At 47.3% G+C, this 16,607-nt stretch overlaps 1 protein-coding gene across 3 annotated transcripts in view; it reads left to right on the forward strand.

The window, feature by feature from the left end:
* Nucleotides 1–15,879, forward strand: part of trim2a (tripartite motif containing 2a) — a 22,842-nt gene extending 6,963 nt beyond the window's left edge. For 2 of the 3 annotated variants that reach the window (XM_056586476.1, XM_056586475.1), the window contains 11 exons: nt 6,428–6,606; nt 7,856–8,099; nt 9,036–9,187; nt 9,847–10,027; nt 11,904–12,639; nt 13,340–13,443; nt 13,870–14,037; nt 14,427–14,595; nt 14,943–15,013; nt 15,177–15,317; nt 15,727–15,879. In XM_056586476.1, the coding sequence (XP_056442451.1) occupies nt 6,473–6,606; nt 7,856–8,099; nt 9,036–9,187; nt 9,847–10,027; nt 11,904–12,639; nt 13,340–13,443; nt 13,870–14,037; nt 14,427–14,595; nt 14,943–15,013; nt 15,177–15,317; nt 15,727–15,879 (2,253 nt within the window). In that variant the 5' untranslated portion in view covers nt 6,428–6,472. Of the gene's footprint in view, nt 1–3,511; nt 4,128–6,427; nt 6,607–7,855; nt 8,100–9,035; nt 9,188–9,846; nt 10,028–11,903; nt 12,640–13,339; nt 13,444–13,869; nt 14,038–14,426; nt 14,596–14,942; nt 15,014–15,176; nt 15,318–15,726 lie in introns of those variants that run through there. The other variant, XM_056586477.1, reaches the window with a different exon arrangement.
* The last annotated feature ends 728 nt before the right edge of the window (nt 15,880–16,607 follow it).

The following is a 16,607-nucleotide window of genomic DNA, read 5'->3' on the forward strand; positions in this document are numbered from 1 at the left end:
TTGAAATTTGAATAGTGTTATTTCAGCCCCCCTTTGTTACTAGACCCTTCTACGGGTCGCTGGCGGAACAGATCATTATTGTTACCATAAATCTTGGTAATAAAACGTAGTGCTGGCTGTCTGCATTTATTACAGCAAAATTCCTTTTAGAATTATTATAACATAACATAACACCTTGTTGAAAGGATCAATGCTGTGCAAGCATGGCTCCTTCTTACATTAATATCCATATGAGCAATTGTAATGCTTACTTTAATGTAACATCATGTATTTCGTTTTTTCTCTGGACAGCTTTGTTTTGCTTTTGGTTTCCACTTGACGATTCTTAAGCCACAGGGTAAATGTATTTCTTAGGTCAGTATTCTAATAAAAAAAAAAAAAATCTGTTTACATTGGAAGTAGACTTTACTGGAAAATCCATGATAATGTTTACCTTTCACTGGATTCTGCTGCGACAGTCGTACAGACGTGCACATCAGGCCTGCAGACTATTTTTAGGTTTAGTGGAAGCTTGTGCAAGCATAATTCTCTACATTTCAGTTTTTGCCAGAAAGTACAGACAGTATGGCTTGGTACTCTCTGTCTGACACAGTTATCAATCCAGTGTCTGTGTTCGTAGCTCCCTCTCTTAAGCGTCTGGCTGCTGTAGCTAGGGGTTGAGATGACTTGGCGTTGTGTCTAGTGTTGCCTGGAGATGCATGGCAGTGGCTAGGGTGTTCGTTCCCCGGCTGAAACGTAGCTTACCAGGTTAGATTCCCAGTGTCTGCAGTCTACTTGTTAGCATCCTTGAGCAAGATGCCTGCTCCTTACAGACGTGAACCTGAGGTACTTCAGACAAAAGTCAGCTGAAAAGTAAATATCCATTTTGGATCTTGTTTACTTCTCAAAGTGGGTGTGTGAGTCTGTTTGGGCCGGATGGGGGGAGGGGGAGGATGCTGGCCCCTTAGCCTGCATCATCATTTGTCAGGATGACATGACATTTTGTACACTGTGTGTGAGAGAGTGAGAGAGAGAAAGAGAGGGAGAGAGAGAGAGAGAGAGAGACAGAGAGAGAGAGAGAGAGAGAGAGAGAGAGAGAGAGAGAGAGAGAGAGAGAGAGAGAGAGAGAGGGGAAGGGAAAGAGTTGGAGAGAGGGAGAGAGGGAGAGAAAGAGAGAGAGAGAGAGAGGGGGGAAGGGAAAGAGTTGGAGAGAGGGAGAGACGGAGGGAGAGAGTTGGACAGAGAGTGGGAGAGAGGGAATAGCTGATGTCAGTACTCTAGAAAGCGCTGAGAGGAAGAGAATGGAGGGGGAACCTTGTATTGCGATCTGTCCGCCACTATGCCAACATAAACATTACAAAGCATTCACCAGCCTGCACACACAAACACACACACACGCACGCACGCACGCACGCACGCACGCACGCACGCACGCACGCACGCACGCACGCACGCACGCACGCACGCACGCACGCACGCACGCACGCACACACACACACACACACACACACACATACACCCACACACATACACACACACAGAGTAACCCTTTTCTTGGTTGAACCTGTTGTGACCAAAAAATGTATCTTCATTCCAAATAAAAAACGAATCAAACACTAAGCAAAACACCATGACAACACAGTCGTACTCAAACTGTGTCAGTAATGGGGACTCATTGGAGCATCATGTCAGAAGGGCTGTTTCATTAGGGCTGCTGCTGTGGGCCCTGGTGTACACAGACTGTTACTGTACGCCTTTACTCTTCAGACAGTCGGTCTCCTTGTGTTTTAGTGCCATAGGGCTTTCAAAATATGTATCGATAATGATTGATTATGTGTATTCAAGGTACTCAAGCCATCTTCTTCTGCCATGGTTACAGTGGTCCAGTAATGGGACCCCCCCCCCCCCCCGCCTCCCCCCCTCCTCCTCTAGAGTAGAATGCTCTCATCAAGGCCGGGATGAGATCATTGGAACAGTCTTTGAGTTGCCATGGACGACCACCCGCATGGAACTGGGAGGTTCAAATATGTGCCCACAAGCCCCACATGAACATGAACTCTGTTCCTTTTAGTATTCTGTACGTCATTGAAATTAACGTCATTCAATCGATTACCAGATCCTTATAGATGAAACAACATATTTGAACAAATATTTCACTCAGAACTCACACTTGGAACAGAGGGAAAGTTACAACTCTGAGTACCCCTCAGTATGTATTCAGTGCTGCATGCACTGAATACAACCAGTGCCTCATGCTGTATGCTGTATTCAGTGCTTCGTGGGGATTCAGAAATCTGTTGATTTACCTTGGATTCCCTGATCCCCTGCTATCCAATCTTACCCATATACCTTCCCCCTCTCGCTCTGTGTCATCACATTAGCCCCTGGGAGTGAACACTGGCTCTGTTTTCACAGACACAACCAGGGGGCACCAAGTGGAACGGGTCCATTGAGATCATTCAAGTTTAGCGTTTTACTTTGACGCTAAAAATAAAGGAGGTGTCTGTATTGATTTGAGCGTGACGATTGTTTAGCTGAGCTCACTTTGTCTCAAAAACCGACTAGAGTTGAGTCTATTTGTGCTTCATGGTATTCTTTTCAGACTAACCATTTTGTATTGGAAAAATCTTCACAGTAGATTGAGGTATACTGTGTCAAAATCCAAAATAAAAACAACAAAGAGATATTCACACATAGCAATGTATGCAAAAAAAATAAAACAACCTCCTCATCCTAATTCCTTTAACTAGACTGCTCTCCACTTGTTGGCTTTGATAACCTCGGTTGTGCAGCAACGTCTAATGCCAAAATGTAAACCCCATATATATATATCCTAAACTGGGTTAAGTCATGGGACCCTGCATGCAGCTAAATAACCTACAAGCTAAATAGCTGCTCACAGCAGCAGCAATCTATTTCATCCAACATCCACATGTCCTAGATAGGGTCCATGCCAGGCCAAGCCAGAATCAGCTGCCAGACATGTCGTCTGCGGTCATGTGTCACAGCATGCCCCTGGTAATCAGTCTGGCTACAGACCGTCACAGCTCTTAACTGGCACCGCTGGCTGGGGAAATGGGGTACGTCAGGTCAGCCAGACACTGCTGCTGCTGTCGTGGAGAAGGGTTACGGCGCGGTCATGTGCACTTGTTGCAGGCACACCGCTACATGTTTGCAATGGTAAAATAAGCATCCCATTTGTACAGATGCTAACCATCTCTCTCTCTCTCTCTCTCTCTCTCTCTCTCTCTCTCTCTCTCTCTCTCTCTCTCTCTCTCTGTCTCTCTCTCTCTCTCTCTCTCTCTCTCTCTCTCTCTCTCTCTCTCTCTTTCCCCTGTCTCTGTCTTGATTCTCCTGTCTCCCTCTCTGTTTCCTTATTTCCCTCCCTTCCTCCCTCCCTGTTTCTCTCTCTCTCTCTCTGTCTCCTTGTCTCACTGTCTCTTTCTCTGTTTTGTTCTCTACCTCCCCCTCTCTGTCTCCATCTCCCTCCCACTCTCTCTTTGAAATTGTGTCCAATGAAACTCTGTCCAATGACTCAGCAGACTTGCTCCGCACAGAATGCTCTGGTAGGAGTGTAGGCATATTCAGAGAGAGAGTGTGGGAGCGAGAGAGATAGAGACAGAGTGCAAGGGAAAGAGAGTGAGAGAGTGTTTTGACTTTGTCCCTATTGGCTGCATGGGGGATCCATGATGACCACACTGCTTCCTATTTTTTTGCATCACAGCGGATCGGGCAATACCTCTTCACATACTCGGCTCACATACTGTGCCGCACACGCTCAGTGAGTGCTGCAGTGAGAATGCACTTACTATAGACAGAGAGCGAGCGAGCGAGGCAGGGAGAGAGCATGGGATAGGAAAGAGAGAGAGAGTGTTTAAATGAAATGAGAATTAGAAATGCAAAGGAGGGGAGGGATGAAGAGGGTGATGTGAGGCCAGTTGATTGGCTGACGGCTAGATCCAGTCAAATCATCATCCCTCTGCACTTTTCCTTGCATGCACGCTCTCTCTCTCTCTCTGTCACACACACACAAACACTCCTTTCCCGTGGATTCTTACTGGAGTTAGAGGAAAGCACCATGCAGTAAGTCCGTCTGTCGTAGCGTGACTGGATGACCGACGGATGCAGGAGAGAGCCTTCGTTGCAAGGTACTGTCTGGTTCACAAGTAGTCACTGTAGGTCAGGATCACACTTGTCACAAGTCACGGCGCCGCTCAGTGTGACTCAGTCATAAGGTGTTAAGGATGACGGCTGGCATCTTGGTGCGACACTTTATAGTTTGGTTGGCTTTATGCTAGGTCACGTTTACTACGTAACATGCTGTGTTGACATGTACGGCTGTTTTTATATCCCCTTTCAAATGTCAGCCCAGTAACACAGAGCCCATAGCAAGCTTGGGTGTGATGTCGTCTTTGACTCTGTCATGCTCGGTGATATTCCGAGCAGTAGTGCATACTGCGTAGTGCATGGTCTAGCAGCGCAGCGGGAACGGTGGAGCTCTGCCAGCACTGATGTGGTTATGTAAGCGAGGAGCAGTCTGTGACTGGTGCGTCCTCTGCCATCGGGACAGGGCTTCTGTTGTGCTGCTGCAGCTGACTGCAGGATGGGCAGCTGTTTAATCCATATTTCTAAAACCCCTGCTTACCTAACCTAGTCTGGACGGGATGGGGCTGTTCACCTATTGATGCAATTAGGAGGTTGTTTGTGTCTGTGTACATGCTGACAGTTTATGCCATCTGTTGTTGTTTTTATTTTGTTTGGGGTTGATCTTTGAAGTGCTACACAGCTGCTTAGGTAATGATTCCCTACAGCTAACTTTGATTTATATATATGTTTAAATGACGCAATCATTTATCCAAAATGAAGTTTGCTTAGGTCCTCGTCAGACGTTGCCTCAATTTTGAAGGTTGAGAAAGGGATAAAGGAAGGAAGAAGGAAGGAAGGAAAGAAAGAAAGAAAGAAAGAAAAAAGAAAGAAAGAAAGAAAGAGCGAAAATGTTCAGGACTGACATAAATAATCAGGAAACAAAGAAATTAATCAGGAGAGAAAGGCATTTGGTCACAGAGGCTCAAAGAGAGCCTATAATGTATAAAGGGGGCTTTGAAAGGGCTGTTTCCCTGCATATTGTTCTTTGGTTAATGCGGTGGAGGTGGCCTTCTTCCTCCCACTAGAACATGAAGCAGAGAAAACCGACACACTTTCACTGTTGACCCACTGCTTTTCTCATCTCCGCTCCACTAATTTAAGATTTATTTGACCCATGGGTGCATTTTGAATTGAGCTGCATGTCATGGAAATAGAATCAAGACCTTGGGCCACCACAATAAATGAAGACAAATACAACTACAAAATCAATGAAAAGTTGCCCAATCAACTAGAGCACAGGAAAGTTTGAACAATTCTTTCTTCAATCAGTGGTTTGGCTGTCAAAGTAGCTTTAATCCATGTTTAACACAAACAGTGTGTTATTATTATGGTTACTTCCTGCAGGACCCCTACACTTGTGTAACATGTTACATTAATATAGCGCCCATTTCATTGTTGAACCGCGGTAATATCATGGATCTGTTTTAAACTCGTAAGGTAAAGGTTTAATTGAATTGTGTGTGTTTGATGCTGGAGCTACTGGCTTGAGCAACCACAAGCGGTAGTAGGCGTTCACTTCCTCCATTAAATATGAATGGCTGTGAGTGCTTTGTGCTTAGTGCAGACGACTGCTCTTTGATCACACAGAGCTTTGCCTGTGCAGAACTTCTACCTGCACATAAAATACACCCGGCTTTGCAAACCGCCTTCTCCGGTCTCCAAGGTCGTAGCCTTCGCCAAACACAACAACGCCGCCACTATCAAGAAATGTGGCAAACAAAAGCACAAGGCAGATCTTAAGATTAGAAATCCTGTCTTGAGTGGGATGCACACTGGTAAAAGCACCCTACAACTATGTTATTGTTGTTGTTTTTTCGATGAGGGATTACGTTTCAATTCAAGGAAACATCCTGTTTGGAATCTAGTTGAGCTGGTCATTTAGTTTCGCTTCGTCTGAGCCTTCACCCCAGTTCTATCGCTCACCACGTTCACAGTTTGTTGTCTGTTTCAAGATTAAGACAACAAAAGGTGACATATTGTAGTTGCCTCAAGGTCTCAGGGTCCTCTTTATACGTTTGCATTGTCTAGGTTTGAGTAAAAAGATGACCTCCTTTGCTGTTTCCATACAATTTAAGTGTTTCCTATCTCGGTAAGAGGAATACATGTTTCGTTCACCTTTTGAACCTATCACCGCCTGCCTATCTCTCTCTCCACACTTGCTCACCGGTTGTTTCGCATCTTGCTGAAGGATAACTTCCGGGGTTTGAACCCAGAACCCCTTCATACACCCCGACGACTACACCTAGTTCCGGCCACCTTTGACTCATCATCATGTGAGTTTTTTTCGGGTCTCTCTCTGCAGGGTGCTGGGCCAGAGGAAGGAGCACTCCTATGCCAGAGCATTAGGATGGCCAGTGACAGCTCCACTATTCCCAGCCCTGTGGTGCGCCAGATTGACAAACAGTTCCTGATCTGCAGCATATGTCTGGACCGCTACGAGATCCCCAAGGTCCTGCCCTGCCTGCACACCTTCTGTGAGAGGTAGGTGGATCCGCGTATGGATGAAGTACACTGCGTCTGTGAAGGCTGAATATTTTATATACAGGTCACTACTATTGACCAAGCATCCAAGATATCTTACGCAGTAAAATAAGCAAAACAATCTATTTATCTTGATTGTGAAATATTACAATTTCAATTGATTGCCATATTTCTATATTGTTCAGTTTACCCATTTTCAGTCTTCAAGCCAACTAATGATCAAGTTCATTTTATACGAAAATACTGCAATTTTCAACTAGCACTGCATTGGTGACATTGGAAAATAAAAGGGTTGTCTATAAACTGATACAACTGGGATGCGACATCTCAACTAAGCCCAGATTCATAACTTCACTCTAAAGTTCAGCAAGAGGACGGCTCTCCACAGAGACTATATTTCACCTAGTGATTATATTTAATGACCCAGCCCACATAAATGCAAACTGTAAAACTGTCCCAGGTCGCAATGCTATCACAACGTACTATATATCAACATAATTGCAACATGATATTTGATCAGTTTTGTAAACAGCTGTAAGAAGACGGATTTCATATCACTGTTCTAGTTTGTTATCACTCAAAGGCGCAACAAAAACAGGCAGTAGCAGTCATAGTGTAGCTTGTGCGGAAGCTACTTCATAAGAGTGTGTGTTATTGTGTCATCCTGTCACAAGCTCCAATAGATGCTGTTTGTCTCTGAAAGAACAATGAGATAAGGTTTGTTCCTGTCCCGGCTGTCTCTTCTGTCTGAATTCTGATTACAGACACAAGCAACTGATTGTGATTATTCAGTTTCCAAGGCCATATATCCAAAGTCAAACTCAAATTGTGCATTTATTTACTATAATAACTACAAAAATGTAGGTCCATATATATAGATCTGTGTTTTGTGTGCGTTAGTCTGTCCCCCACACACAATTTTAGTATCTAAATGTGTTTGAAAACCCCTTTCTCTTCAACAGCTCCTAGAAGTTCTCATTGTGTTTGAGTGTTGTCGAGTGACCTTGCAGTATGCAGGAGTCATTTCCAAGCGTCGCTTTGACAACACATTGTTTCATTTCTCCACCAGCCGCTCTATGTACGCCTGCCAAGTTTACCGTCTCTAGCGTCACAGGAAAAAAAGACGCCCACCTACAGCCGCTACATGATAATCCTCTCCTATCCATGTCGCCCCTTGTCACCCCCTACTCTACCCCTGGTTTTTCCTCCCCCCCCTCCCCCTCCCACTCTCCCCCCTCCTGCCTCCCAGGTGCCTGCAGAACTACATCCCTGTGCACAGCCTGACCCTGTCCTGCCCCGTGTGCCGGCAGACCTCCATCCTTCCGGAGAAGGGTGTGTCGGCGCTGCAGGGCAACTTCTTCATCACCAACCTGATGGACGTGCTGCAGGGGCCCCGGGACGCCTGCAGCCCCGCGGCCCCCGCACCCCACCTCCGACCGGCCGTCGTGGGGGCCACAGGCCAGCTGCTGTCCTGCCCCAACCATGGAGGAAATGTACGGAGGCTAACTCTCTCTCGCTCTTCCTCACTCTCTCTCCCTTACCCTTGTTTGTCTCTCTGTCTGTCTCTGTATTCTTCTCGCTTGCTCTCTCTCTCTCTCTCTCTCTCTCTCTCTCTCTCTCTCTCTCTCTCTCTCTCTCTCTCTCTCTCTCTCTCTCTCTCTCTCTCTCTCTCTCTCTCTCTCTCTCTCTCTCTCTCTCTCTCTCTCTCTCTCTCTCTCTTTCTGTCTCCATCACTCTCTCTCTTCCTCCCTCTTTCTGTCTCTCTCCATCTTTCTCTGTCTGGCTCTCTTTCTCTTTCTAAAAGTTCCCCTTTAAGGATGTGTGTGTGTGTGTGTGTCCCTCTCTCTTACTCTCTCTCCATCTTTTCCCTATCGCCCTCTCTCTTTTGTTGACAGCCTAATTTATATCTTTATCGACCCGTCTCTTTCTCCTTTTCCTTTTCTTTGCACATCCTGTGCATTCCGGGAAGATGCACAGAAGCATCTATCGGATGAAGCATTCAAAGTGTACTCTGTTTCCAAATCGGATTGGTCGAATGAACACACATACACACACACCCAAACACACCCACACACACACACACACATACACGCAGATTTTCACACACACACACACACGCACACACACACACACACACACACACACACACACACACACACACACACACACACACACACACACACACACACACACACACACACACACACACACACACACACACACACACACACACACACACACACAAATATACACATGCAACCAAACACACACACACACGCACACACATACACAAATACACACATAACCAAAACACAAACACACACACACACACATACACACACACCAAAACACACACACAAGAATAAACGAATAGTCCCAACAATGAGCTCCTGTCTCCCTGCCCTGACGCCCCGTGTTCCCTCCTCCAGATGATGGAGTTCTACTGCCCGTCGTGTGAGACGGCCATGTGTGAGGAGTGCACCAGCGGGGGGCACGCCGAGCACCCCACCGTGCCCCTGAAGGACGTGGTGGAGCAGCACAAGGCCTCGCTGCAGGACCAGCTGGACTCCGTGAAGAAGAGGTGAGACAGGGGAACCGAGGGCAGCGGGCAGGGTCCAGGGGTCCGGTCGCCTCAAGATCAGCCCCTGAGTTGATGTTCAGATAAGGAAAACAGAGGTGGTTTTAAAAGCCTTTATAGGCCGATAATGATCGCCCTGATCGCTTGTGTATAACATGGATTTACCTGTGAAACTGCACCTGATCCACAACACTCCAGGACATGTTCAGAATGAATTTAAGGTTTATATTTATTTTTTACAATTGTTGTTTGTTGCTGTAGTTATTATGCAGCCATACATCTGTCAAAGCTTTTGATAGACAATAGTCTTCATTTTGAAATCTGAAATGTATTCAGCATTGCTTCTTTACTGATGTGTGCTACTGTTACACACCTTCCTTTCACCTTTGGGATAAAAATATCTCTATGGAGATGAACCATAACATTCTTCATAGTCTCATGTCATCTATGTTGAAATGAATGTGAAAAGAATTCCATAATCCTCTCGTCTCTTCGTCTATTTTCGGTTACATAACACTGTACAGTGCCTAATCCTCCCACTCTCACTCTCTCTCTATCCCTCTTTCTCTTTATTTTTCTCTCTCTCTCTCTCTCTCTCGCTCTCTCTCTCTCTATCCCTCTTTGTCTCTCTCCCCCTCCCTTTCTGTCTCTCTCTCTCCCAGCCTGCCAGAGATCGACTCGGCCCTTCTGATGCTGACTGAGATCCTGCAGAAATTGACCAATCAGAAGAGCTCCATCGAGGATGACATCCACAACACCTTTGACGACCTGCAAAAGACCCTCAACGTGCGCAAGAGTGTCCTCCTCATGGAGCTGGAGGTGAACTTTGGTCTGAAGCACAAGGTGAGACATGAACAGATAACTAAGTACAGCAACGACCTGAGGGTTCAAATCAGCCCAAGAGGAACCTTCCTAGTCTTTGTAAAGGTTGTATCTCATCATGGAAAGAATAATAAGTACTGTTATTAGTAAGTACCTCAATGACCTGCTTCAAGTATGTTTGGATAAAGGCGTCTCCTAAAATAACTTATTGCTCATGACTAGATGGATTTTAAATATCATTAAAGACAGACATAACCATCATGGTGCTTCCATCAGCGACGACAAAAATTGTGAACTCAGGATGTGGCCTTATGCCATGTGTCACGGATTTAGTGGTTATTGCTTTGGTTTACACTTAGAAATGCAGCAGAGGCAGCAGTTTGCCTGATACCAGGAGTAAATAAATCATGACTCTGGGCGGGGTTAGAGGAGGCAGAGGAGGAGGAGGAGGAAGAAGGGGTGGGGGTGGGGGCAGACAGACAGAAAGCTTAGTGCGGAGAACCAATCGCTCAGCCCCACTCTATGGGAACACAACCCAGCCCCCCCCCCCCCCCCCTCCCAGGAGACTCCATGATCACATGGTCTACTAATGATTTACCCTTCACTGGCCTAGACTCACTCACACACGCTCACACAGGCTCACACACTCTCGCTGTCAGTGGGCTTCAATGGAGGCTCGTCAGGGAGCCGGCTCAGCCTTATCAGTACGGTTATCATCATCATTATCTTCTTTTTCCTCTGGACTTTGTTAGTCGGTGCAGCCCGAAAAGACAGCAGGACCCAGATGGAGCCACAGACTGAAGGGTTTGCTTGATCCGTCCAGATAATCAGGTTTCTGGCCGGACGGTCTGGGTGTGTCGTGCGCAGGCAGGGCTAGATTTGTTTTACAGTAGACCCGGTGTCCGCCTTCCTCCTCATCTGGAATCTGCCCAACTGTACACCAGCCTGCTCTTTATCGTCTGCTTTTTATCAGCAAACAGCCCGCTACAGTTGTTGCTGGAGGCGTCAGGGTAAACGGGAAGAGGTGAGGGACAGGGTTGGGAGTTAGAAAGGGAGGTCAAGGCAATCGCAGAAGGATGGCCTCTGTGGTCAGGGACGAGGAAGACGAGTGTGACAGCGAGATGAAGGTGAGTCCGTGCTGTGCTGTGAGGATGATGTCATGGGGGGGTGCGGTGATCTCAGCACTCAGCTATGCTGAAGGAGCGGGGTCCTTGGAAGGGAACACGTGTGCTTTCTCTGTTGAAATGGTTGCGTTTAATTCATTTAAGTATTTATTGTCAGCAATTCTAACACGGACGTACACTGCCCTGTGGCTCTGAGGTCATGGCTTAACAGAGAGGCTTTGATGCTTTGAAATAGTATCGAGTGCTGGATTCAGGGTTGAATTTACAAGTCCTTGTTTTTCCTCATTATACAAGCTGTGAAGGTGGCCTTTTATATAAGTTGTCACTTAAGCGTATATGCCATTTTTTTAATCTGTGTCATTACCTAAATAGATTCAAAGTTTTTGCACTGATGTTAAGTGTACACACTGCGTGTCATTATGTTAATATGTGTGAATTATATTTTTTCTATATATACACACACAACCACATCTACACAGGTACACACACACACACGCACACGCACACACACACACACACACACACACACACACACACACACACACACACACACACACACACACACACACACACATCATTCTTTAGAACAGCTTTTGTTTGTACAGTGCAGTTCATGCAAGGCCAAGCAGCATAGGAAAGTCCCAAACACACTGCCCACACAAAACACTGTACGAACACACGGAAAACACCTAGAGGAAACCAACAAAAACACACGTAGAAAGCCATAAAAGTCTGACCGTTTCTGACCGTGTCCCATGGTGTCCCCCCTCCAGGTTCTCCAGGCCCAGCTGGACACGCTGATGCAGGGCCAAGAGGGCATCCACAGCAGCTGCAGCTTCACCGAGCAGGCCCTGAGCCACGGCAGCGAGGCCGAGGTGCTGCTGGTCCACAAGCAGATGAGCGAGCGCCTGGCCGGGCTGGCCCACCGGGAGCTGCCCCTGCGGCCCGCCGAGAACCACCAGCTGGACTTCCAGGCCGAGACGGACGGCCTGCGCAAGTCCATCCACAACCTGGGCAGCATCGCCACCACCAGCGCCGTGGCCTCCCACACGGTGGCCACGGGCGACGGGCTGCGGCAGTGCGCCGTGGGCGTGGCCACCTCCATCACCGTGACAACCAAGGACAAGGACGGCGAGCTCTGCAAGACGGGCAACGCCGTCCTGGCCGCCGATCTCGCGGGCGTGGCGGCGACGGTGGGTGACGGGCCGGAGGTGGGCGAGATCGTGGACAATAAGAACGGCACGTACGAGTATTCGTACCGGGCGTCCAAGGAGGGCAGCCTGACGCTGTCGCTGCGACTGTACGACCAGCACATCAAGGGGAGCCCCTTTAAGATCAAGGCGGTGAAGGCCATAGACATCTCGCCCTCGTCGGAGGGGGCCAAGAGCAGGCTCAAGTCCCCCGGCAGCGGGCACGTCAAGCAGAAGGCCATCAAGAGGCCGGCCAGCATGTACAGCACGGGCAAGAGGAAAGAGAACCCCATCGAGGACGACCTCATCTACAGGATCGGTAGCTCGCACTTTAGGCTCCTTTGTTTTAATTACGACTGTCTAGGTTCAAAAAGGATAATCTGTTTGCATGGAAGGCCCAACATGTCCACATCCGTCACAACTCTCTGTTTACACAATGACAGCCAATGTAACCGCCAATGTCTTATGAGTCGACCAGCACTCTGTGTCTTTCGTCTTGCTAAATTGTGTAAAGCAAACAGCGCCCTCCTGAGGTGGTTTTGGCAATGGTTTGACAACAACTCTTGTGCAACCGTTCCCGCCTGTTAAGAAGGAGAACATTTGTCAGTTTGGATTGCCTTTGAACTGATGACTTTATAACATCCACACACAGCCCTTAAACAACCCAGGAAGATCTACTTTCAAGAACCATGGAGGGATTATAATGAGTATATATATATAATGAGTCCAGCTCCGGTGCAGAGTGCACGAGGTGGAGAGAAAGTGACATGAAAAGCACCCCTATAGCCAAACGCTCAAAGCTGCGGTTCAATTATATTATTATCTATGTTCAATTATCTTCAGATAATTTCTAGTCATATTCATCATAAGTGATGGCCGCAGTGAAAACAAAGAAATTAGTATCCGGAAGAAAATGTTGTGTTTGTGGTTTGATACTGATGAAGTCCACTAGTGAGAGACCTTCCTCAGCTCCCAATGGCAGGCGCTGGTGAGTCATTGCTGTGTTTCGTGTCCTCCAGGTACCAAAGGGAGGAACAAGGGGGAGTTCACTAATCTACAGGGAGTCAGTGCCTCGTCGCAGGGGAAGGTGCTCATCGCAGACAGCAACAACCAGTGTGTACAGGTAAACACGCTCTCTGGGCACAAAGAACCATCTAATGTTTACCGATACCTAGAGCACCATGCACTGAAACCTGTGTTATATCTGCGGATGTGTACTGTGTAGAACCTCAGAGTTAACAGAGGTGTATTCCCCCTTCTCTATGTTCTGGCAAGTTGAGGATTTTCTTATTCCGTTATTATCCTATTTCAGATTTCTCTAACAATGGGCAGCTTGAAGCTGTTTTGTGATTGGATGTTAAAGATAGTCTCTTGATTAAAAAAAAAACTCTGTCCCAGATCTTCTGTAACGTCGGCCAGTCTAAACTGTGTTTTGGGATTGTATGTTATAGATTCCCTGTTGTTTTTATCCCTTCCTGTCCTAGATTTTCTCTAACAATGGCCTCTGTTCTGGGATGGCATGTTATAGATTGTCTGTTGTTTGTCCCAGATCTTCTCTAACGACGGGCAGTTTAAGAGCCGCTTTGGCATCCGGGGGCGGACCCCCGGCCAGATGCAGAGGCCGACGGGCGTGGCCGTGCATCCCAACGGAGACATCATCGTCGCTGACTACGACAACAAGTGGGTCAGCATCTTCTCCAGCGAGGGGAAGTTTAAGGTGAGCAGAGCAAGGCATGCCAATCAGTGTTATATTAGGATACCTAGCTGGCATCTAGGTCAATATACGCTGAGACCAGAATGATGAAGGAGGCTAAACCGAGGCAATCCTGAATACTGTACCGAGTTGTATTTATTAAGTTGTCTCTATACCAATAGAGGGAATACAACTTCAACTTTTGATGTCAATAAAGATTGTTTTGATCTAAGATATTTCTTACTCAATCAAGCGGTGTGTCCAAATCCATTTCCATTTAAAAAGTAATATTTACTACTAGATCCAGTCACTATAACCATATAAAAAGACCAACGTCTTACCCTAATCAAACTCATGGCTCATGACAATTGGACCGGTCCAACCCCTCTTCATCTTCTTCTGCCTCCTCCCAGACTAAGCTTGGCTCAGGGAAGCTGATGGGTCCTAAGGGCGTGTCAGCAGACAGGAACGGACACATCATCGTGGTGGACAACAAGGCCTGCTGCGTATTTATCTTCCAGCCCACCGGAAAGCTGGTGACCAAGTTCGGCACCCGTGGCAACGGAGACAAACAATTTGCAGGTAAATGCGTTGCGCAATTCCTTGACTGTGGGCGGCGGGCGCAGATCGTTCGGTGTAGGTGCACGTGCCAATCGGCCGAACATGACCATACCAGGGGTAGGATAGTCTGGTATCTATGCTGTTGGACTCCCAGATGAAAGGCTCCGGGTTAAATGCCAGATTCTGCCATATACCCTTACCCTACCTGGTCATTAATGAATAAAATACCAAATAAAGGTGTACTTAAGCACTACGGTAAGGTGCTTTGGATATTCATTACTCTGTTAGACTCACTATTATGGACAAATATAAATCTTAATCACTTGTGGTTATAGTTTAGGCTTAATTGTGTAATATTTACCTCACAGGTCCCCACTTTGCTGCTGTCAACCACAACAATGAAATCATTGTAACAGATTTCCATAACCACTCCGTGAAGGTGAGTTTGAGATGATACAGATGTTCCGTGCAGATGTTCTGTGTAATCTAATCACAAACCAAACCTACTGTTTCATAAATTCCCCCATGTTTTTTAAACTGTTAAATATTTTTTTTGTTTTGGTATTCAAAAAAATTATAATCTTGGGATGGAAAACACCAAGGTGTTCAACTCGGAGGGAGAGTTCCTGCTGAAGTTCGGCTCTAACGGCGAGGGGAATGGCCAGTTCAACGCCCCCACCGGTGTGGCGGTGGACGTTAACGGGAACATCATCGTGGCCGACTGGGGAAACAGCCGTATACAGGTAGGGGGGTCAAAGGTCAAACACACACAAAATCAGTTTTTGTTTCCTCTACCTAACAGTTTGAAGAGGATGGATTGGACTGTTTTAAGACAAAACACACTGTAGTGTACAGTATTATACTAAATTCATTGTTTATGCATTATCAATAAAAAAATATATATTCACACAAAGCTCTCTTCTGCCCTCCCTAACTCTACCCTACTCTCTCTCTCTCTCTCTCCATCCCTCACCTTCTCTCTCTCTCCTTCCGTTTCTCTATGTTTCTGTTTCTCTCCATCTTTCTAACTCTTTCTCTCAATACATTCCTCATATGCAGGGGAATCTTACATTTACATTAGCAACACAAAATGTACAATAAGACATAAGACAAATACACCAACCTCTCCCCATGTCCCCGTCTCCCCGCCAGGTGTTTGACGGCAGCGGCTCCTTCCTCTCCTACATCAACACGTCTGCGGACCCCCTGTACGGCCCCCAGGGCCTGGCCCTCACCTCCGACGGACACGTGGTGGTGGCCGACTCTGGGAACCACTGCTTCAAGGTGTACCGCTACCTGCAGTAGCCCCCCGCCACGGCCGTACCCCCCACCCCACCCACCACCCGACCTCCACCAACCCCCCCCCCCCCGCCCCCACCACGACCATCCCCACCACCGCGGCACCTCCACCAACCCCCCCGCCACAACCGTCTGCTTCGAGGTCTACCTGCAGTAGCCCCCCACCTAGACCGCCCCCGCCGCCCCCACCTCCACCGCCCCAGCAAGGACCGTCCCCAACGCCCCGCCCCCACCTCCACCCACCGGGACCCTCCCCACCTCTCCTCCATCAACTCAGAGGGGGGGAAATCAACAGCATCCACAGCGCATTATAAGAAATACTTAATAATGTTGCAGAATAAACACCATACTTATAAACACGCACAGACAAAACCACATATATGCAAAGGAATCCACAAACACACACACACACACACACACACACACACACACACACACACACACACACACACACACACACACACACACACACCCACCCACCCACCTTCGGAGCAATGACTGGATTTGCCCTCATCCAACTGCGTTTCTTTGAACCACGCCGTCATTGTGCGTCTGTCTGACAGTCTGCTAGGCCTTCAACACACACGCCACATCTGACCATTTAACCCTGACCCCTTCTGAAGGCAAAAATGAAGTGAGGACTATGATTATCACCAGAGTTTACCGTGCGAATGTGCTATTCAAGCCCACTCTTCCCTGTTTTCCTCTCTCTGAGATGCTTACCACCCATTGCA

Source organism: Gadus chalcogrammus, chromosome 3, assembly GCF_026213295.1.
Source record: "Gadus chalcogrammus isolate NIFS_2021 chromosome 3, NIFS_Gcha_1.0, whole genome shotgun sequence".
NCBI lineage: Eukaryota > Metazoa > Chordata > Actinopteri > Gadiformes > Gadidae > Gadus > Gadus chalcogrammus.